At 41.9% G+C, this 20,617-nt stretch overlaps 1 protein-coding gene across 4 annotated transcripts in view; it reads left to right on the top strand.

Annotated features, from left to right (window-relative positions):
• The window catches only part of MGAT5 (alpha-1,6-mannosylglycoprotein 6-beta-N-acetylglucosaminyltransferase), a 340,832-nt gene that overhangs the window by 175,067 nt on the left and 145,148 nt on the right, over window positions 1–20,617 (top strand). For all 4 annotated transcript variants that reach the window (XM_081262405.1, XM_081262404.1, XM_081262402.1 and 1 more), the window contains exons 5-6: window positions 14,236–14,312; window positions 15,714–15,803. In XM_081262405.1, coding sequence (XP_081118531.1) covers window positions 14,236–14,312; window positions 15,714–15,803 — 167 coding nt within the window. The remainder of the gene's footprint in view (window positions 1–14,235; window positions 14,313–15,713; window positions 15,804–20,617) is intronic.

The following is a 20,617-nucleotide window of genomic DNA, read 5'->3' as shown; positions in this document are numbered from 1 at the left end:
ACTGATCTTTATTTTGCCACTTTCAATCTTTTATTATTTCTACTCTGTGAATTTTTCATTTTAGATAGTTTATTTTTTCAGTTCCAGAAGTGTCCATTTCTTTGAGAATTACTTTATTCACTGATGATACTGTTTATCTTTTGTCTTTAACCTATTTTATGATAGCTGCTTCAATTCGTTGTCAGCTCCTACATCCATATAATCTTGACATGTTTTGGTTGAGTGATTTCTTAATTTTGCTTTACATTTTTCTATTTTTCCCCAGGTTAGTAATTCTTTTTGCATGTTAGACATTTTAATGTTACATGTAGAGTACTGGGTTCTGTTATCTTACTCTAAAGAGTATAACTTTTGTTTTAGCAGGCAGTTAAATTACTTATCACCTTGAACTTATGAACACTTGATTGATGATTGATTGATTTCATAAAGAGATATGAACACTTGATATTTATGGTTTGTTAGGATGTGTCTGTTTCAGTTTCCCCCTGGCCTTAGTAAGTCGTAAGTCCTGGACCTTATATGATACTGAAATAAAATATAGGGACAGAGAGAGAACCCTGAATCACTAAAGGGAAAACATCCCTGCTAAAATATAGAACAGAAAACTCATAAATAATTTGGGAGCCAGACAATGAACCCTAAGGAATAGAAAAGGGCCTGAATATAAGGTTGCACTAAAGAGGCCCCCAGAGTACTTCATAATTTACCAGTTCTTTATACATTTTGTGGAACATAGCAAAGTAAGAATAAGACCTGAAAAGAAAGAGACAACCTTGTGAGGAGGGTAGGAGCCACCATTTGATTGGACCATGTGACCCTCGGAAATGTTGCTGTCAGCTGAAACCTGTATGTGAAACCAGACCCTCTAAGGTGGAACCCTGCTCTTGCTCAATATTTTTCTATCCCAAGGGAAGTCAAATCCCCTTTGGATCATATATATTCCATCTATGTATGTACCAAAGTAAAAGCCCTCCAGCCCTGGCATTGTGTCTCACTCTTGAGATTGCCAACACTGCTCTGACAGTCTGTACCTTCCCTTTATAAGTGTCTCGCTCTGCTACTCATACCTAACACATTCTCAAATTCTTTTCTGTGATGTGGTCAAGAACTGGGATATGCATGTTACTTTTAACTTAAGCTGAATATTGCTGTCCAAATTTACATGGTCTTAATACCAGGTATGTTTCCTTTTATGTGAAGAACCTCCTACAAAGAGATAGGGGAGATTATAAGAAATTAAGTTCTAAGACAATCTGGTTTTAGAGAGGGATCCCCAGCCAAGGCCATTATCTAGCTGGCTTGGCACATATCTTTCATGCACCTCTGGATGGATCACAAAAGAGCCATAAATTAACTGCAAATTTTCCTTTAAACTTGTACCCAAGGGTTTGTATTTGCAATATTCTATCTTTTGGTGGCTTCATATGTTCTTTCTGTACTGCTTTTTGTAGTACCTAAAACTTATTAACATGGTGTCATCTCCGTTTTAAACTATCTTCTAGTTTGTTTTCCCATGTTAAAAATCAAGGGAGAGGGTTATAACCAAGCAATCAAAACAAAATGAAAAGCTCAGTTTAGGCGAGAGACTGAACACAAAAACTTGTCTTGATCTCCTATTAAGAGAATAGTCAAAGGATATCCTCTTTGGAGATGTTTCCAAGGCCAGTTAGAATCCTGTGTTTGCCAATAGTAGCAGGAAGGCTTTAAGAAAAAAATGTTGTGTAATATGAAAAGAACAATTTATAATTACCATCAAAATAGCCTACTGTACAATGTACAATCAGCCTTCTATAGTTTTTAATTATGTATTTACATATATATATATATATATATATATATGTGTATATTTAAAACAAAATCCAAACCCAAAATACCTTTGACAGTTTCAATAAAAACAGTCAGAAATATGTGAGTTGTGCTTCCATTCAAACCATTCTAGAAGAAAATTTGAGCCATTTGTTTGCAGGGGTGAAGAAAGATGTGCATTCTCCATGTTTCAGGGGCACATCACTGTTCCAGTAAGACTGCTGTATAAAGCTTCCTTACCTCCTCTGGCTTTCGAGCAGAGGGGAATTTATGAAAGGCTCTGCCCTAGCTTACTTATTGGAAAAGGAGAATAGTTATAAAAACCGCCTTAGGCCCCCAACTGGAGACTCTGATGTAGTTTTGCAAGTATAATCTTGAATTTTTAATATCTGCCACCTACTTCTCAGTTACATTTCCTTAAATCAAAATTGGCAGCTGAGGATGTCTCAAAATATGTCAGTTTATATCTTATTTTTCAAAAATATTATGTAGAGAAACATTTCTCTGGAAATATGACACTGATATAGCTTTTTTGGTTTTGTTTTTGTTTTTGAAATATAAACCTAGCATTCTCTCAATTTAGTGACTCTTATGCCCATTTATTGTAACTGGATACAAAGATGATGCCCGTGTGGAATATTTTATGTTCCTTGCATTGTTACTCAAAATACTGAAGAACGTTTTGTTGCAGAAGAAATGATAGCAGAAATTAAGTATATACTTACAGAAAATGCCATTTACATAGAGATGAATACATGCAGATTTATGCATAAAAAGAACTCTGATTATCCAAGTCATATTACAAGCTGAGTTTTATCTTCCGTTCCCAGAGCTATTGAATACATAGGCACAAGTATATGCTGTTGTGCTGTTATATTCATTTTAAAACATACACTTTTTCCTTCCAAAAATCCAGAGCATTTTAATCACTTGTACTTCACAGCCCAGCAAGCATTGTGACACAAAACTAATCAGGAATGGTGACACAGGCACAAAGGACATACAGACGTTGGGTAAATGTGTTGCATCAGTAGCTGAGACTAGCAAGTGTGTGCTGTTTCGATGTGGTATGGGCAAGCTCTCTTGTGGCTTATCTTTCAGCATCTCATATTCTACTATGGAGGCTGTTCTGATAGGGAGTAAGGCCATATGTTAATACCAGACAAGGTACCTGGCACAAAAAAAGGGAACTCTGATACTGGAAGGTTTTGCTGACTCTGTTTTTGAGCGAGAAAACATAAGTTCCTGAGGGTAAGTAATTTGCCCAGGTTGGGCAGCTGGGAAAAGGCTGAGAGGATCTGTCCAATAACAGAGCCCTTGCTTTTTCCAAGACAGTCTTTATCCACATGTTCCACCTTACTGCAGAAGAGTTGAGGTCAAGGACTTGTAAGGACCAGGACCCAGAGTGCAGCTCCCCTGGTGCATTTCAGTGTCACTTCTAGGAACAGGATGCTCCAGTAAGGGAAGATGATGTTTTGTGAGAGTACTGATCTATTCAGAGATTAGAGAGATTTTTATAACTTAATAACTTCACAGACTGATATGATGTCATTTTGGAAATACGCTTGGACGTTTGAAAAGGATTTACCAATTATCTGCGATGTGGGCACCAGTGGGGATTTAATTAGATGAAAGTGGGGGATCAAGAGACTGTTTAAGAGTGATGTTAGAAGTTGCTGTTAATCAAAGAAGGGGTTGAACTTTCATAATTATCTATAAACCCTGTATCAGAAAAATTCCTCACTTCTTTACCAGTAAAAGGTAAATTTTCTAGTTGTTTGCTATCTGTATTCTGTATAAACTCTATTCAGCTATAAAGATTTTTATGCAGTAGTATTTTTTTTACTTTATTTTTTTATAGAGAGAGGGGTGAGAGAGAGAGATAATTTTTAATATTTATTTTTTAGTTTTTGGCGGACACAACATCTTTGTATGTGGTGCTGAGGATCGAACCCGGGCCGCACGCATTCCAGGCGAGCGTGCTACCGCTTGAGCCACATCCCCAGCCCAGCGGTATTTTTTAAAGTATGATATTCTCCATGTCTTTATCCTCAGAATGTGGCTTTCACTCTTTTTTTGCTGAGATTTCACCTTTGTTTCAGCATGTTGCTATTCCATCCAGACTCTTGGTTGCTTCCCCAAGGTGACGATATCAAAGCGCACAAGGGTATGCTGAGACCTTCCAGGTACTTGGAGTGATAACTGTGATAAATCGTGTTCTGAGCCTGAGACTCACATTCTGTAGCACATGGTGGCTGCTTACCTGTCCGACTGTTATTTCTTCCAAGTCTGCCCAACCTACCCCATGTCCTCTGCTTAAACCACATTGACCTCTTCCGTCTTCCCCCCACCCCACCCTTAGGCATTGTGTTTAGCCAGCTGTCATCATGGTGACCTTATGTCAAGAACAACCTAGTAGAGGAGAGATTTATTTTGACTTGTGGTTTCGGAGGTTTCAGTCCATGGTCAACCTACTCCATTGCAGAAACATCATGGTGGAAGGGTGTGGAGGAGAGCTATTCAGTCCAAGGTAGCCAGGAAGTGGGCACAGGAAGGGGAGGGAGGAGTGGGGCTGGGGCAGGGAAGGGAGACGGACCCTTCCTGGCCATGCTGCACACAATGAACTACATCTCCAGGTAGGCCCACCAGCTAGTCCCACCTCCCATTGGTCCATTAAGTAATGAGGCTGAAGCTGGAGGATCACAGATCCAAGGCCAACCTCAGCAACTTAATGAGACCCTCAGTCACTTAGACCCCCATCTCAAAATTTAAAAAATAAAGAAAATCAAAAAAGATGAGGCATGTAGCTCAGTGGTAAAATACCCCTGAGTTCAATCTTAAGTACACAGAAAGGGGCGGGGGGAAGGAGGGATTTTAGAGCCAACGGCAGTGTGGACAGTACCTACTCTTGTGGACTGCTCCTACTGGAGCACATCACCTGTCAAAGAGAGACACTTGTTTCATTTAAGCACTGCATTTCTGGGTCTCTTTGCCTTAAGTAATCATCAGACAAGTGGGAACTGGGTTGAGCTCTACAGGACAAGGAGAGGTAGCTGAAAGAAGAAAAAGCACCATGATGCCCAGAACAGGGACAATAATAGTGGCAGCCAACATGGACTGTGTACCAGGAGCACGACTTCTGCTCATGGCTCATCTTGGTTAGTCCTCGTGATACTACACAGAGGTAAATGCTACTGTCTCCATTCAGCAGAAGACCCTGAGGCTCAGAGAGATTAAGAAATGTGGCCAAGGTCAAAGGATAATTTAGCCATTCTTAACTCTATCTTACATTTTAAAATCAACTGAGGAGCTTTAAAGAAAGGAACCTCACTTCCACAAACCCTGATCATTTATATGGCAGAGAGAATGGTTCAGCCATGGCCTTTTTTAATGTTCTTCCTGCCCCAAACTCAGGTGAATCTAGTGGCCACAGAGCTGGAAAGCAAGAGAGTAAATGATGAAATATGGTAACACTGAAGAGATACAAATATGGCTATCTATATCTAGAAAGCAGGTTTTATCTATGTTCCAACAAGTACAGTGTTTTTAAGAGAGCAAATCTACGCCCAGAGGGTAAGGGTAAACAAATGATCATCTTTGTCTCTGTGGTTTGGATCTGGAATGTCCCTGCAGAAGCTCATGTGTTGAAAGCATGGTCCCCAGTACAGCAAGTTCAGAGGTGGGCAATGTTTGCATCATAAGGGCACTGACTTCATTAGAGGATTAATTCATTAAGACCTGGGATTACAAGCATGTGCCACCTCTCCCAGTGGATCCCCACTTTTTTGTTGGGTCCTTGCGTACCCATCTTTCATCCATGAGAAGCACCAAGGTTGAGGGTGGGGGGGGGGTCAAAACAATAGCTCAGCCAGGCAGATTGTCCTGAAATTTGAGGTCATTTGGCATTTGTTCTCACGGGTACTGGTCCTGAATTTAATCTTAACCTCACACCTACCTGCAAAAGAGACCCTGACTATGTGCCCAGGTACTTAAGTACTCTGGTACTATGGAATGAGGGGCGATCAAATTGTTTTCTAATCTAGGTATCTGTATTTCTCTCTGGGAGATATAAATATAACTACAAATATAAACTGGGAGGTTTACAATTGGCCTTTGAAACCCTGGAGGCCTGCTGATCCCCCTGGGCACCAGCCGTGGGCTCCCTCTCTATACATGACCTTGGGCTGTTAACTGCCTTTCCTGGAACAACTTCCAAAGTATATTTGAGACCCCCTCGAGGCTGAGATTATTTTGTGTTGCTTTATTTCTTAGGAAGTTATTAAAATCATTACAAATGGGTGATAGACTTTTAGGGGTTTTGTAACTGCTTTACTGAGATAGAATTCATATAGCATGCAAATTACCCATCTGAAATGTCCTATTCAAAAAAGTTGTAGCATATTCAGGGGGTTCTACCGCTCATATCACAATTAATTTTATAATATTTTCATCACCTCACAATAAACTTTGTGCCCTTCAGCCATCATCCTCCCTCTGCCTCTCCATCTCTCCTTCTATGTTCCCTCCCTCAAACACTTATCTACTTCCCGTATCTATAGATTTTCCTATTTTGGGAATTTCTTTTAAGTGAAATCCTACAATGTGTGGCTCTTGTGACTAGCTTTCATCTAGCATGAATTTTTAAAGATTCATCCATGTTAGCACTTAATTCCTTTTTATGGCTGAAAGATACTCCACCTTATGAATTTATCACATTTGATCTAATCATTGGCTGATGGGCATTTGAGTTGTTTAACTTTTGGCTGTTAACAGTAAGACTGCTGTGAACATTTGTGTACAAATTTTTGTGTGGACATATGCTTTTATTCTTTATAAACCAAGGAGTAGAAATGCTAGGTCCAAATGATCACTCTATCTTTTAAAAGAACTGCCAGAGTGTTTTTCAAAGTAGCCACAACATTTTATATTCTCTCAAGGTAGAGACTGTTTTATGTTGGTGTATTAACTCCTTAGGAAGGTACTGAAGTCATTACAGATGCTTATTTAGGTCCAGTGTTTGTTGAATGAATCAATGGCAGAGTTTTTGGGACTGTTTGAGGGTGCTAATGTTTCCTTATCCTTGTCAATACTTGTTATTATCTGAATTTTTTTATTATAGTCATTTTAATTGATGTGAACTCCTGTTTCACTGTGCTTTTGATTTGTTTTTCCCTGATGTCTAATGATAAGCTCTTTTTTTTTCATGTGAGTGGCAATTATTTAACCCTATCTATTTTCTGCCTACCACGTGATATGCACCTTTTTCTCTGGGTGGACATATCTAGAAGCAACAGCTTGGGGTTTATCAGAATGGAGTTTGGGTGTGTGCATGTAGGGTATGGATGTGTGTAAGTCCTATCTCTCATACTGAGAATCTTGGTCGAGGTCCTGTTCTTAATACTAACTTACCAAGAAAAGGAAAAACCTCATTAATTCTTGGAAGCTTAATTAGGAAGATGAACTTATAAAAAAATAAATAAATGAAAGAATATGTGAACAAGGGTAGTATAAATAATCTGAGGTTATTTGGCCAAATTATGATAGGGAATATTATGACATTGTTTGTACTTGGCAATGTACTTTTCTATACTTGTTGACGTCCATTACCTCCATAGTATTTATACATGGGCAACAGTGGAGCTCTAGTTTCCATTTAGCAAGTCCACGAGGACCTTGGAAGTGCTTTTTACAGAGGGGGGAAATAATTTGTTATTTTATTCCTCGGTGTTGATTCATGGAATTTCCTATGCAGAACACAAATATGTTACTGTTATTGGTTCTGTGTCTTTTAAATTCCTAGAAACAGAATGCTGGGAATGAGTTTGAATCAGAAGACAAAGTCCTGGGTTGAACATTCACAGTGTCTTGCACAGGGAAGGTGCTTGATAAATTTTGTTACATCAATAAATGAGGATTGCACTTCATTTCTCTAGGCTGTAGTTTTATGAATCCAGAGTTTTAAGTAAAGGAAGTTCTGATAAATATGAAGTCTCTTGCAGCTCCAAAATTCCTCTGCACAGGGATAATTGCATTCCCAGCTTTTTAGACTAAAAGAATAAGAAAATATAATAAGCCTTTTCAGAGTGTCCAGTACTAGTTGAGCATCACTAATCTGATGTCCACAATCCTTGAAAATCCTATACTTTTTCAGTTGTTGACATGATGCCCCCAAGTTTTCAAATTTTGGGACATTTTTGATTTGGGATTCTCTGATGAGGAATGCTTAACCAGAAGTTTATGCAAATATTCCATTCTGAAAAATCTCTCAAATTTTAAATACTTCCAGACATTTAAAAGAAGGGATACTCAAGCTGTGTACTCTCTGGGATAGAGTCTTGCCTGTTAGCCACATCTTGGCTGCCCAGTTCCTTTGGTGATCAAGGACCTTCTCATTACTGTAGAGTCTTCTGCTTGAAATATGTGTACATGGCTCAGTTATAGAAATTAAATCACTTTTCTCATAGCGAAACTGTGAAGCAGCCCTAAGTGAGTATTTGCAAGCTGAGAATGACCAGTGAGGTCATTTTAATGGGAGACTGTATTTTACCATGGCTGATTTCTGTTGGCTTTATTGCTCTTCACTCCTGCAGCCAAGCCAGCTGATGGAGATGCTGGCAAGAGCTGGGTCTCAAGTGTGCAGATCCAGCCAGCTCCTGGCTGTTGCTGAGATGCTGAGGCAGTGTGGGTTCACACGGGTGCACTTTGCTGGGGCCTTCTGATAAGTGTAGCTGCATGTTCATATGAGGTGTGCCTGGAGAAATTGCCACCTTGTCCTACACACGGGACAGAATCCCTGGAGACCTTTTATCGTTGGAGAGGAATTATGGGTGAGGTGCCTTTGAGTTGAATGGAGCCCTTCCTAGTGTGGATGGTGATCCCAGCTGTTGGTAAAGGAACGGGGTGAGGAGATCAAACTGGGTTTCATGACACTTTCAGTAGCAAACAGATGGCCATCATTTTTTTTGAATTTTGAGAGGTTTATTTTAAACTCATTTTTCTTCTATCTTTGTCCCTTTTCTCCCCTTCCTCATGGTGAGGGATCAGACACTCTTAACCTCTCAGATGCCTGGGGGGGTTCTAGATAAAAAGCCAATGACACTATGTCCTTTGAATTCTTTTTTAAAATATCATTTCAAACACTTGTCGTCTTTACTGTTATCGATGTACAGAAAAGTGAGCCTTGGCAGGGCAGCCTCTCTTCATGGTAGAGCAACTTTCACTCTGAATACCTGTCTTTGTGTGAGGCTCACTTTCAGATACCTGTCCCTCTCCCTACCACCGGTTCTCCTCTATTCCTTCATTACTTTATCATCATCCAGAGCTGATTGTGTTTCTTATGCATCATCCCACCTATAAGCACTGTCTGAATCAGGATTGAGATTGACATCTGACTTCAGTTTTTTTTTTTTGTTTTGGAGACTCTTTTTGTGACCTTATCTCCAGATCTCTTTGATTCGGCAGCGAGGACTGGTTATCATTAACTTCAGTGTGCAGTAGATGTTTGAACTATGCTGCATAGTCGAGAGTTGATGTCTTAAAAATATATATATGCATGTATGTCAAATGGGGTAGTTAAGAGATCAATTGTATGGTACCTGATGAACCTTGCGCATGACTTGTAAAAGCATCAGGACAGTTAACAAATGATTCATTAAGATCATATCAAGAAACCACAAGCCCTCTTTTTAAATTCCAAGAAGCTTTAAATATCAGCAATCCACATCTCCTCTCCCAGCAGAAAAGGGTCTTCTCCCCCTGCTGTTTGCCTCATTTTGAGCCCAGGTTCCCTAGGCTGTGGCCCACAACTCAAGAGTTGCTGGGTCAGTGATAAGGAGGGAGGATTTCCGGTCCCTTGTTTCTCTGTGATATGTTCCTCTCCACTTCACGGGAACTTGGGCTCTTTACTCCTCTTTACATTTGTTCATTCAATTGTTTGAAAAAGCCGTGGAGTTTGGACCCCTGGACAAAAATCCTGCCCACTCCCCCTCCCCACAGGAGGCTGACAGGTACTTCTTTTACTGTTACCTGGGTCCCTCTTCCCATATCCCCCCATGGGACCCCTCCTTCCACATGCCACACAAGGTCCCTTCCTCCACACACGTGGTGGTTACCTTCTAGAAGGTGCAGACTGTCTCAGAAGGACTCATTTCAGCACACAGCAGGCAGCAGGTTCACATTGACTGCGCTGAGTTTGGAGGCTGGTGCTGAGGATTTTAAACATTCTCCTTTCCCATCTATAAGATGAGGTCACCATCTCCCTTGTTTAAAATGTGATCAGGTATGCAACAACACTCCAGAAAGACAAGTGCTGCATAAGCCTGTTAGTGTCCTCCATCCACCTTGGCTTCCTGCCTCGTATCACCGTATTTCCATCTCCTCCATTCCTTCAAAACCTCTTTACTCCTTATTCCTGTCCTGACTCCCTGCTTCCCTCCCTTCTGCCCTCAGATGGGAAGGAAAGCATGAGTGAAAAAAAACTCTATCTGGTTCTCTGTCATTGTTTCCTGTCAGTGTGTGTTTAATGCTGCTCTTGCCCTGTGCACATGTCTCCCAGTGTAGCTGCATCTGTAAGGCAGTCAGGAAATGCTGCCTACCATTCATAGGCGCACCCATCTGTGTGTGTGGACCCCTCCATTTGCTACGGCTGCCTCTGTATTGTGTGTTCTTCCCAAGTCTAAGCATGACAGAAAGTGTTTGTGCTCTTAGATTAAACCCAGTACCCAAGCACCTTCTACACTGTGTGGGTACCAGTATAAAACAGAGGAATTTTCACACCTACGTAATCTGCCTGTTCTGTTGACACCTGGTTGACAGTTCTGTAGAATCAGTACAGAGGTGAAATTTTAGGTAAACCACAACGATGTAGCTTGGCTTTCCTGAAGGTGAGAGATGAAACCGAATCCTCAACAACAGTTAAGAACTGAGCCTCATTGCTTATGTTAACATCTCTTTGTATTTCTTTGACCTTTTATCATATGGAAAAAGTGGCAGGAGAGAGAACTTGGGTGAATGGCAGGGAAAACGTTCTAGTGACATCTTAGCAGGGTCTGTCCCCCTCTTTTGAAGGGACCTTGTATAGAGTAATCACAGGTATCCCCTGAAAAGCATTAGCATTAACCTTTACTAGACTAAGATTTTGTTTCTTAGCCACACTCAGATCACAGACTCTTCCACAGGTTGGAAAGTTCTCCATGAGTACAAAATAATAAAAACATTCACTGAGTTTTTTTTTTTCATTGTGATGGAAACACAATGGGGAGTTGTCCTCTGAAAAAGAGCCCAGTGTCCTCAGGAGCTGTGCGGTGATGGAGGGTTCTGCCCTTGGTTCGATTCAGGGAGCAGCTCTGTCCCATGGGGGAAGGCTGGAACTCTTCTGTTTATTGCACTCTAATTCTACCCACCCCACAGCCTGGAGCACATTAGAGCCTTTGGAAACCCATTGTGTATTCAGAACCATCACTGTGTCACAAAATAAGGGACAGGAAATTCATCTATAAGGTAATAGAATCACAGAGGAGACCCTGTTAGATTTGTTGATAAACTGTCAAGAGGAAGAGTAAAAACTGTGGCCTAGCAGGAGTCTCCTCCCCAGACTAGGAGTCAGATGGAGGAGAAGACGGGAACCTGCCTGCATTCATTCAAATAGCATTCACTGAGTGCCTGGTGACCCAGCAAAAAGACATTACCTTCTCATGCGTTCCTCATGCCCTGGGACAGGAGATGGACAGATATAAAGAGAATAACAGATGGTGGTGGAGAGGTGTACACAGGGGTCCAGGGAAGCCCAAAGGTGGGCAAGGCCAAATCCAACTAAACCCAACTGGGCATGAGAAGGTCAGGTTGAGGACTGTGTTTTTAGGGAGGTAAGCCTTGGTTGAGTTCTATATAAAGGAAGGGGGCCTCCAGTGGGTGGGCGGAGAGCAGAAGAGGCAGAGGAATTCCTGCAGGGCTCCTTAGAAGGATTGGCTTCAGGCCAAGTCAGGTGCACATCTGTCATCCTAGTGTCCTGAGAGGCTGAGGCAGAAAGATCACAAGTTTGAGGCCAGCCTCAGCAACTTAAGGAGACCCTGTCTCAAAATAGAAAGGGCTGGGACTGAAGCTTGGTGGTAAAGTTCCCCTGAATATTTTGTCTTTAGTACTGGGGAAGCAGTCAGTTCAGCAGGTCTTCACAGAAAGGAGAAATCTCATTTGGGGAGTCTCCTAGCAGAGCAAACCCAAGGGTCTGTATCTGATTCTGTAAACAAAGTTATATTAGACTGTGGCCCCACCCATTCCTTTGTGTGGCTACTACATCAGAGAGAGACTGTGTGGCACATAGCCTATATACTTACTACCTGGTGTGTTTTAGAAAAAGTTTAGTGACCTTGGCCATCACATATTTTTGAAACTCTGAATAAGAGGACCCACAGTCCAGCACCAGGGCTCCACTTCCTGGACCATCTAATGAATTTGCTTTACCCCACGCTACCTGCCACTCAAGTCAGGAGCCTCTGGTCTCTAAACACTCTGGAAGTAGAATAGTGTCTGTAGTGGAGGTAGGGGGCTGGGCATTTCACTCTATATATCTCCTCCAAAACATCTGATCACCCTATCCTGCAACTGTTGGAGACTCCTAATTTCTCAGGACCTCTGCTACTGTTTAGCGGCTTGGTAAGTGTTGCCCAGCAAAACCAGGATTTGCAACACTGTTGGGAGTCAGTCATTGGGAAGCACTCTGTATTCTTTGATGCAGCAGCCCATGCTTTAGTGACTTCTGTGCCCTAGCAAGTGGGAGAGGGAAGCTGCAGGCAGAGCTGCCACCTAAAGCATGAAGAAACACAAAGAATGCATTTCTAAAAGTGGCTGAGCCAGAAAGAGCTAGAAGAAATAGAGCAACAGCCATTCCCATTTTATAGATAACAAAACAGAGGCCCCGACAATCTAGGTAACTTCATTTCGACTGCCAGCAGATGCTGCCTCTGATCTCTGATAAGGAGGGTGTTTCTTCCTTTGGAGATGTCCCAGTGAAATGCCGGATCAAGAAATCATGAATTTCTGTTGCACACTTTCGAAAGATGTGGCTTTTGAGGATTAGGTATAGCTAAGATCCTCTGTAGGACTAACTTCTTCTTTTAGTCCCAATAACCACCATGGTACTATTTAGCAAATAATGTTGCAATTTGAGATCTGATTTCTGACTAGTCCTTTGTATAGAAACCCACTGGTAGTAAATAAGGGTGACATTTTCCAAACCTTCCTGGAAAATATAGATACAAAATGAGAATGAAGCAGGTAGAGTTAGAGTTGTCCAGATTTCCAAGCAGCATGATCATTGCTATAGAAAAATCTGTTTATAACTATCCACTTCTTAAAACCTTTCATTATTTATTGCTCTGCTGTTCTTTGAGGAAAAGACCAAAGTCCTTGTCGTGGCATTTGAGGTCTTTCCTGTGTGGGCGCTGCCTGTCTCATCTGTCTCACCTCTCAGTACCTCACACATTTTTCTTCCAGCGTAAGTGGGTTCCTGCATTTGGACCCACCTCAGTACTTTGAAAGACATTTTTAAATTGTCTGGCTCATTCCCACGTTGTCCTCACATCTCAGCTAAGTTAGTGTTGGATCTGGGAGGCTTTCTCTGAGCTTTGGAGATTGAGTTGGGTCTCCTCCCTTGCCCAGTCCTGAGTCATGTCATCTATACCGTTCAGTTGCTTGTTCACTGTTCCTCCTTAGATTGTAAGCTTCTTGTAAGAGTGCTGCTCTTTTTTTTTTTTTTTTTTTAGTTTTGATTCTGTAGTTACCAGGAAGAGGAATCCACTTGTACTAGTTACTATAAATGGGATTTGTGGTGAGAAAATATATAAAGCAATAAAGAAATCCTGGCGGAAATCTAATATCTGTAAGGAGCTGTCCGTATTGGAACCACAGTGGGAATTCCTCAGGATGGCACAGGTGTTTTATGCCTCTCTGCTCCTCTGCACCCAAGTTCTATTTGCCCTTCTTTCTCCTGTTGGTTTCTTGAGCTCATACACATGACTGCATGAAGTTTCTGCATGGTCTCACTTTGCCTGTGTGGCCTGGGATGCCCCCTCCCCCGGCCCTGGCAGGCACTCTTAATCTCATGGCTTTATTTCCTGCTCCCCATTCATTTGGTTCTCTGTTTCTCACTTGCAAATTTCTAAGCAAGTACACTGGTTAGCCTACTCACCATTTTGAGCCAAGGCACACCAGTCAGAGGTCATCATCTTGTAGGTGGGGTCTCCTGGAGTCAGGTCCTCACCACAGACCAATCAAACATGTTTGGAGCTGGTGAGGTTCTATGGGTCAGAACCTGGCTGCCATGATGGGTATCTCTTATTTTGGTTTCTCTTCCTGTCTCTCTGCTGACAAGGATGTTAGGCATGTCTATTTTATGGACTTCATGGTATCCTTCATTGTTTTCCATTTTTTTAGATATCATTAATGGAGCTCAAGAAAAATGTGTATTGCCTCCTATGGATGGCTACCCCCACTGCGAGGGGAAGATCAAGGTAAGGCTGAAGCATCACCTGCTCATGTCCATCATCCTCAATCTTTTTCCCTCCCAGAGATACAAATGTGTGAGTGAGCCCTGGAAACGAGTTATTTAAGGGGTGCCTCCATCCTTCAGTATTGCACTATGGCCACGATGACCCTTCTCTGCTTATGCCAACCCCATGGAGTTAGTCAACATTGACCCTTCATGGTCACATTGGAAGAGCCTGGGCTGCTTTGGGTGCCTGCCATAATGCTGCTTTCTTTCCCAGCCTCTAGTGGGTGGGTGCTCCTGTGAGGGTTACTTAGTGTCCACCTGCCCCCTATCCCCACCTCCCTGCCACCTTAGTCCCAGGCTCCTGATCATTTAATCCAGGCTGAAATTTCGGTGCCACATTTGCATTTGCGGTGAGTACCCAGAGATACTTGGCCACTCTTTCAGAGTTATCATTTTTTTATTTTTTGGTGCTGGGGATCAACCCATGCCTCATGTATGCTAAGCACATTCTCTAACACCAACCTGCAGCTCCAGCCCAATGTTACATTTTTTAAAAAAATCCATAGCCACAGTAAAGAGATTAGTGGTTGCCAGGGGATTGGGGGGTGGGAGACATGAGGTAAAGCAGAAGGGATTATTTAGGCAATGAACTATCCCTTGATAATTTCACGGTGGATGGATGCTATAATACATTTATCTAAAGTTATGGAATGTACAACACCAAAGGTGAAGCCTAATGTGGATGATGGTCTTGAGTTGATATTGATGTGTTCATGTAGGTCACCGATTATAGCAAATGTAAAACTCTGATGCAGGATGTTGATGGGAGTGGTGTGTTGGGGAGAAGGGTGCACAGAAGCTCTGTACCATCCACTCACTTTTGCTGTGAACCTAAAACTGTTCTAAAACATAAAGTCTACAGTTAAAAAGAAAATTATGTTTGTATAGCCTGCCCAGTAGCTTTCAGGGAGAAGCTTCAGTTTAGGTCTGCAGTTATGACTGTGAGACCAACCTGGCAAGCACTTGCTGGTCTCCTTTGGAGCAGGTGCTCCCCCATGCCCACACTGCACTCAGGCCCACCTGCATACACTCTGCGTTTCAGGCACTGGTGAAACCCTCGTTTCCAGAAGATGTGCACTTGGCCTTAATAAAACTCTGCTAGGCATGGCCTCTCCTGACCTCACTCTACACTAATTGCCCCAGCTGTGGCCTAGCTGAAGCCAGTGTCTTCCTGTGGGTGCTCCAGGTGTTGAACATCTGGTCATTTTGGTTCAGCAACCCCCTTGCTCTGTTGTTAGGCTATGGTTTGAACCATTCACCCTGCTATCACCCTTTATACCCCCACCTTCTCTCATCAGATGGGTAGGGGCCCAGGGAATTAAGAGCTGAAAGGTATTCATGTGTGTTCTTGTCATTTCAGTGGATGAAAGATATGTGGCGCTCGGATCCCTGCTACGCAGACTATGGAGTGGATGGGTCCACCTGCTCTTTTTTTATTTACCTCAGTGAGGTAAGTAACTAGCTTCTTGTAGCTCCTGGGGGTGCATGTGTGTGGTTAAACTGTTTTGTGGCTGAGCCTGGAATTTGAAAAGTTTCAAAATGCGTGTTGTTGTTTTTCTATGGAGGACCTATGGTCTCTTTGTCATTATTCTCCCCACTTCTCAAAGATTTTTTTTTTCCTTAGTAGAAGAACAGGCTTGAGTTAACTGTTCACTTTTTTCCTTTAATTTTTCCTATTGTGAAAACAGATAACGTGAGAACTACCATCTGAACCACGTTTAAGACCAATTCAGTGGCATTGAGTACTTTCACGCTATTGTGCAACCATCAGCGCCACCCATCTCCAGAATCATTTTCATCTTGCACAACTGAAACTCTGTACCTAATTAGCACTAATTCCACACCTCTGTCCCCTAGCGTCTAGCAGCCATCATTCTACTTTCTGTCTCTTTGAACTTGACTATTCTAGTTTCCCCCTAACAACAAAATCGTATAATTTGGCATTTTGCATCTGGCTCACTTCACTAATCTTCAAGTTGTAGTATGTGTTAGTTTCTTTCCGTTTTAAGACTGAACCATATGCCACTGTATGTATATTACTACCATTTGCTTATTTATCCACCTATCTGTCAACGCTTGGGTTGCTTCTCCATTTGGCTTTTGTAAATAATGCTGCTTTGAGCCTGGGTGTATAATTTTCTCTTGAATACCTTGTTTTCAGTTCTTTGGAAAGTATATACCCAGAAGTGGAATTACAGGATCATTCAATAATTCTATTTTTCATTTCCTGAGGACCTACTGTACTGTTTTCTGTGACAGTTATACCACTTTACATTGCCACCAAGAACAAGGGTTCCAGATTCTCCACATCTTCACCAATACTTGGTACCTTCTGTGTTTTTGATAGCAGCCATCTTTATGGATGTGAGTGGTAACTCATTGTGGTTTTGGTTTGCATTTCCTTTTTTTTTTAGTGATACTGAGCTTCTTGTCATGTGGCCAGAGTTAGCCATTTTCTTAAAGGTTGAATTAGTTACTTTTGTCTTCTCTTACTTCTATTACTGCACCCTGGAATTTAAATAGCAGCTTTTTTGTTTTAAATAAGGATTGCAGAGCATTTTCCAGACCACACAAGTTTTGCTGTAGGCTTCAGTGATCTTCATTTCACCTTTAGGAAAGTCAAGGAGTGGAGAGGTGTTAAGGTCTATCCAGAAGGAGCTGCAGGGGAAGAACCTCTAGGGAACCAAACCCTGCTCTTTCTCCTTCTCCCACAGATGGCCAGGCCAGACCTCAGGGCTGATGAAACAGGTGCAGACCAGTTTCAGAGGATGCAGCTCAGTGGGCTTTCTTTTGCCATTTCTTTTTCTTCCTATCCTATTTGTGTGTGCTGTTGATATTGCCATTTAGCCAACATTAACAGCTCCCTGGTGCTCCATGGAAAATGACTCCAGTTTTGAAGCTAAATTAAATGTGTTTGCCATAGTTTTTGTTGTGATGTTGCAGGGCAAGTTCCCATTGTAGAGCTGAGGCCACTACAGTAGTCCTTTCTTGCTGGCTCTTTCAGTCACATCAGAAAGATTTCAGACATGTCTCTCGAGAGTACTAGGCATACTTTCATTGAAGGGATAGGAAAAGGGAACACTCACCAGGAGAGAGAGAGTCCTCTCAGAGAGGAGACAAACAAAATGCCCCTCCTTCCCTCCAGTTTCACTGGGAGTCCAAGGAGAGTTTCCAGAGAGTCTTACCCATGTCTCCCTCTTGACTTTTGATTGACAACAGAATGACATCAGTCTTCTAAGTCCTCACTGTGCATGGTAAAGGTCCAGGGCAATGTTAGGTCATTTTGGCCCATGCTGGTCACAGTTCTAATTGGGTCATCTTGTTATAGATTTTATGGTTAGGGTGAATTATCCTTATCTCCCTGACTTTTTTTTCTTTTAATATTTATTTTTTAGTTGTAGTTGGACACAATATCTTCTTGTATTTATTTTTATGTGGTGCTGAGGATTGAACCCAGGGCCTCACTCATGCTAGGTGAGTGCTCTACCTCCGAGCCACAACCCCAGCCCTCTCCCTGACTTCTGAAACCTGGTCTGTGTAAGGGTCACAAAAGTCCCCCCTTCAGAGTAACTTGTGTTCTTCTTATGGGCATTTTGGATCCACATTTCTCCTGCATATGAAGGTCAGCTTGGTAGGACCAGCTTATAGAATGACCCCTTAACCTCATATTCCCACCACTTGGGTCTGTTAGTAGGATTCAGGTGCCTCTCTTTTCTGTTTCATAAGGTGACAGGGGCAGGCCTCTTGATTACAGAAGTCAGATCGTTATTGGTAACCAGCATGCCAGCATGTATCCCTGCATTCTATGGAGTTTGCCTCTTTTTTTAGATCATTCCCTCTTTCTTTAGTACATTCAAATCAGACTTTTTTTTTTTTTTTTTTTTTTGTATAGTGCAGGGGATTGAACCCAGGGCTTCTCATATGCTCTATCACTGAGCTATACTTCCAGTCCCACAGACTTTTTTTAAAAAAATTTTTGACAAGTTGTTCAATGGCCACTCTGTGGCCATCATGAGAACCTCAGAATAAATGAGTTTAGAACCTCTTGGAAATTAAAAGTTCAAGAGTTGGGCTTGTGGTGTGCCTCATTAGCAGGTTGCTAGCAAATGCATTTTTATTTTTATGATTTTATTCTACTGAAGACTGAACCTCTACCACTGAGCTACATCCCCAGGCCCACATCTAAGTTACTGTTGCTAAGTTACTGAAGCTGGCCTGGAACTTGCAATCCTCCTGCCTCAGCCTCCTGAGTTGCTGGGATTATAGGCATATGCCAGGGACCGTCTGACTAGTGGTTATGTGTGTGTTTCTTATTTGTGACTTGGGTGGCCTGTGGCCTACATTATCATTTCCTTCTGTAGGGGGGTAAGGCTCGGGGCTACAAATGAACCTTCACTCCAGTGAGAAGTCAATTAGAAGTACCTTTCCTGCCCTGAGGGAGAGGCTTCTCATTCAATTTAATTTTCAAGTTTTCTTCCCCTTTCCCTGTGATAGAATATAGCCAGAATCCAACTGTGCACTATGATTGACAAACTGAAGCCAATTTCACACCTTCCCAAGAAGGAGAGGACTGAGGATAGAATAGAGGATTTTACATTCCCACGTCAGCTTCCTCTCCATCTCTGAGGCAGGAGCTGGGAAGGTGTCGGGGTGCAGTAAAGACCACGGAAAAGCCAGATGCAGTGGTACATTCCTGTAATCCCTGCAATCAGGAGGCTGAGGCAGGAAGATCATATGTTCAAAGCCAGCTTCAACAACTTAGGGAGGCCCTATGAGACCCTGTCTCATAAAAAAATAAAAGGTCTGGGGTTGTGGCTCAGTGGTTTAGTGCCCCTAGGTTCAATCCACAGTACCAAGGGGGGGGGGACCCCACCTGCTAGAAAGGGACTGCAATTATTCATGACCTGTTCCCTTCCTTGGAGACCATTGCCCAGTTCCTGTTCCCAGTGGAGGAAGGATGGAGCTGAAAGGAAAGAAAAGCAAGGTTCTGAAGCAAAACTGAAAGGACTGCTGCACAGACTGGGCTCTGCGTGGGTCATCTGTACTTACTCTGGAGACAGAGTGTTTCCTTTCAGGACCTGATTATTGTAGTCACAAGGTGTGGAATGGGAATTCATTACTTAATCGCTCTTTTCTGCAGATGATCAGGTTTTCCCTTTTGTTCAGGCAAATTCTAAGTGAGCACTTATTGAACATCTGTCATAATCATCTATTGTCAACTACTGGGAACTCATTTTCTTTCCATCATGCTGTGTGCTCATCCTAAGAGTCAGATGGGAGAGGAAGAATGATCCAGGAAGGATAGAGATGGTTTCTCTTGGGAGAGTGCTAGGAACCTCTTTTTTAAAGTTTTATTCTAAAAATAGCCGTGAACCAGGACTTTAAATTTTTTTTTCTCCTTTTTTATCAAAGCATCATCAAGTTACCTTATAAGAGTTCAAAAGTTTCACTGTGATGGTCACTTCAATAGGATTACTTACTGCCTTAGAGCCTCATAACTGAACTTCAGCTTCCGTTTCTCCTGTTTTCTATGCTTTGTGATTTTGGGAAAGTGACTCAACTTCTTCGTGCCTGGGGTTCTTCCTTTAGTAACTATTAGTTTTAATTTTTATGTTGGTTTTGAAGGCCCTTACCTTGAGTGTATTGTGAGGATTCCCGTTTCTATGAGAAAGTACTTAGAGCAGAGCCTAGAAATGGAAGACAGGCAATCAACATAACTGATACATTTATGGTTTTCAATGACATCATTATTTGAAGATAGTTGTGGTCTGTCACTTAGCCTTGGGCGTTATAAGTGGGCTTTTGGTTCCATTTTAGAATTAAAATCAATTTATGGTTCTCGATCACCAAATCTGATTTAACTTTAGATCCTTTGACTTCTGGTAATTTAGAAATTCAACTGTTCCCTTGATGCTTTTTTTTAAATTGAAAAATAGAAATCGTCTAAGTTTGTGCAACACAATGTTTTGATACACACATATATTGTAAAAGACCAAATCAAGCTAATTAGCATGCCCTTGACCTCACTTATTATTATTTTCTTTAATGGAAAGCACATTTCCCCTTGCCTGCTTATCTCTGGATATGATGCTTGTGTTTGCATTTGAATTGGGAGCTGGTGCATATGGAGTCGGTGTACCCACTATAATTGTTAATGTGAAATTGGCAGAGATGGTTTCCAAAGCCAATTAATTCCTTCAAATAATTCCCATCTAGTATTTTAAATTCTAGATAATACCTCAGTCGTTGTTGGGGTTTGCTGGT

The sequence above is a fragment of the Spermophilus citellus genome (assembly GCF_964194105.1).
Source record: "Spermophilus citellus genome assembly, chromosome: 11".
NCBI lineage: Eukaryota > Metazoa > Chordata > Mammalia > Rodentia > Sciuridae > Spermophilus > Spermophilus citellus.
The sequence above is the reverse complement of the archived record's forward strand: the minus strand, read 5'-3'. Positions and strand labels throughout refer to the sequence as shown.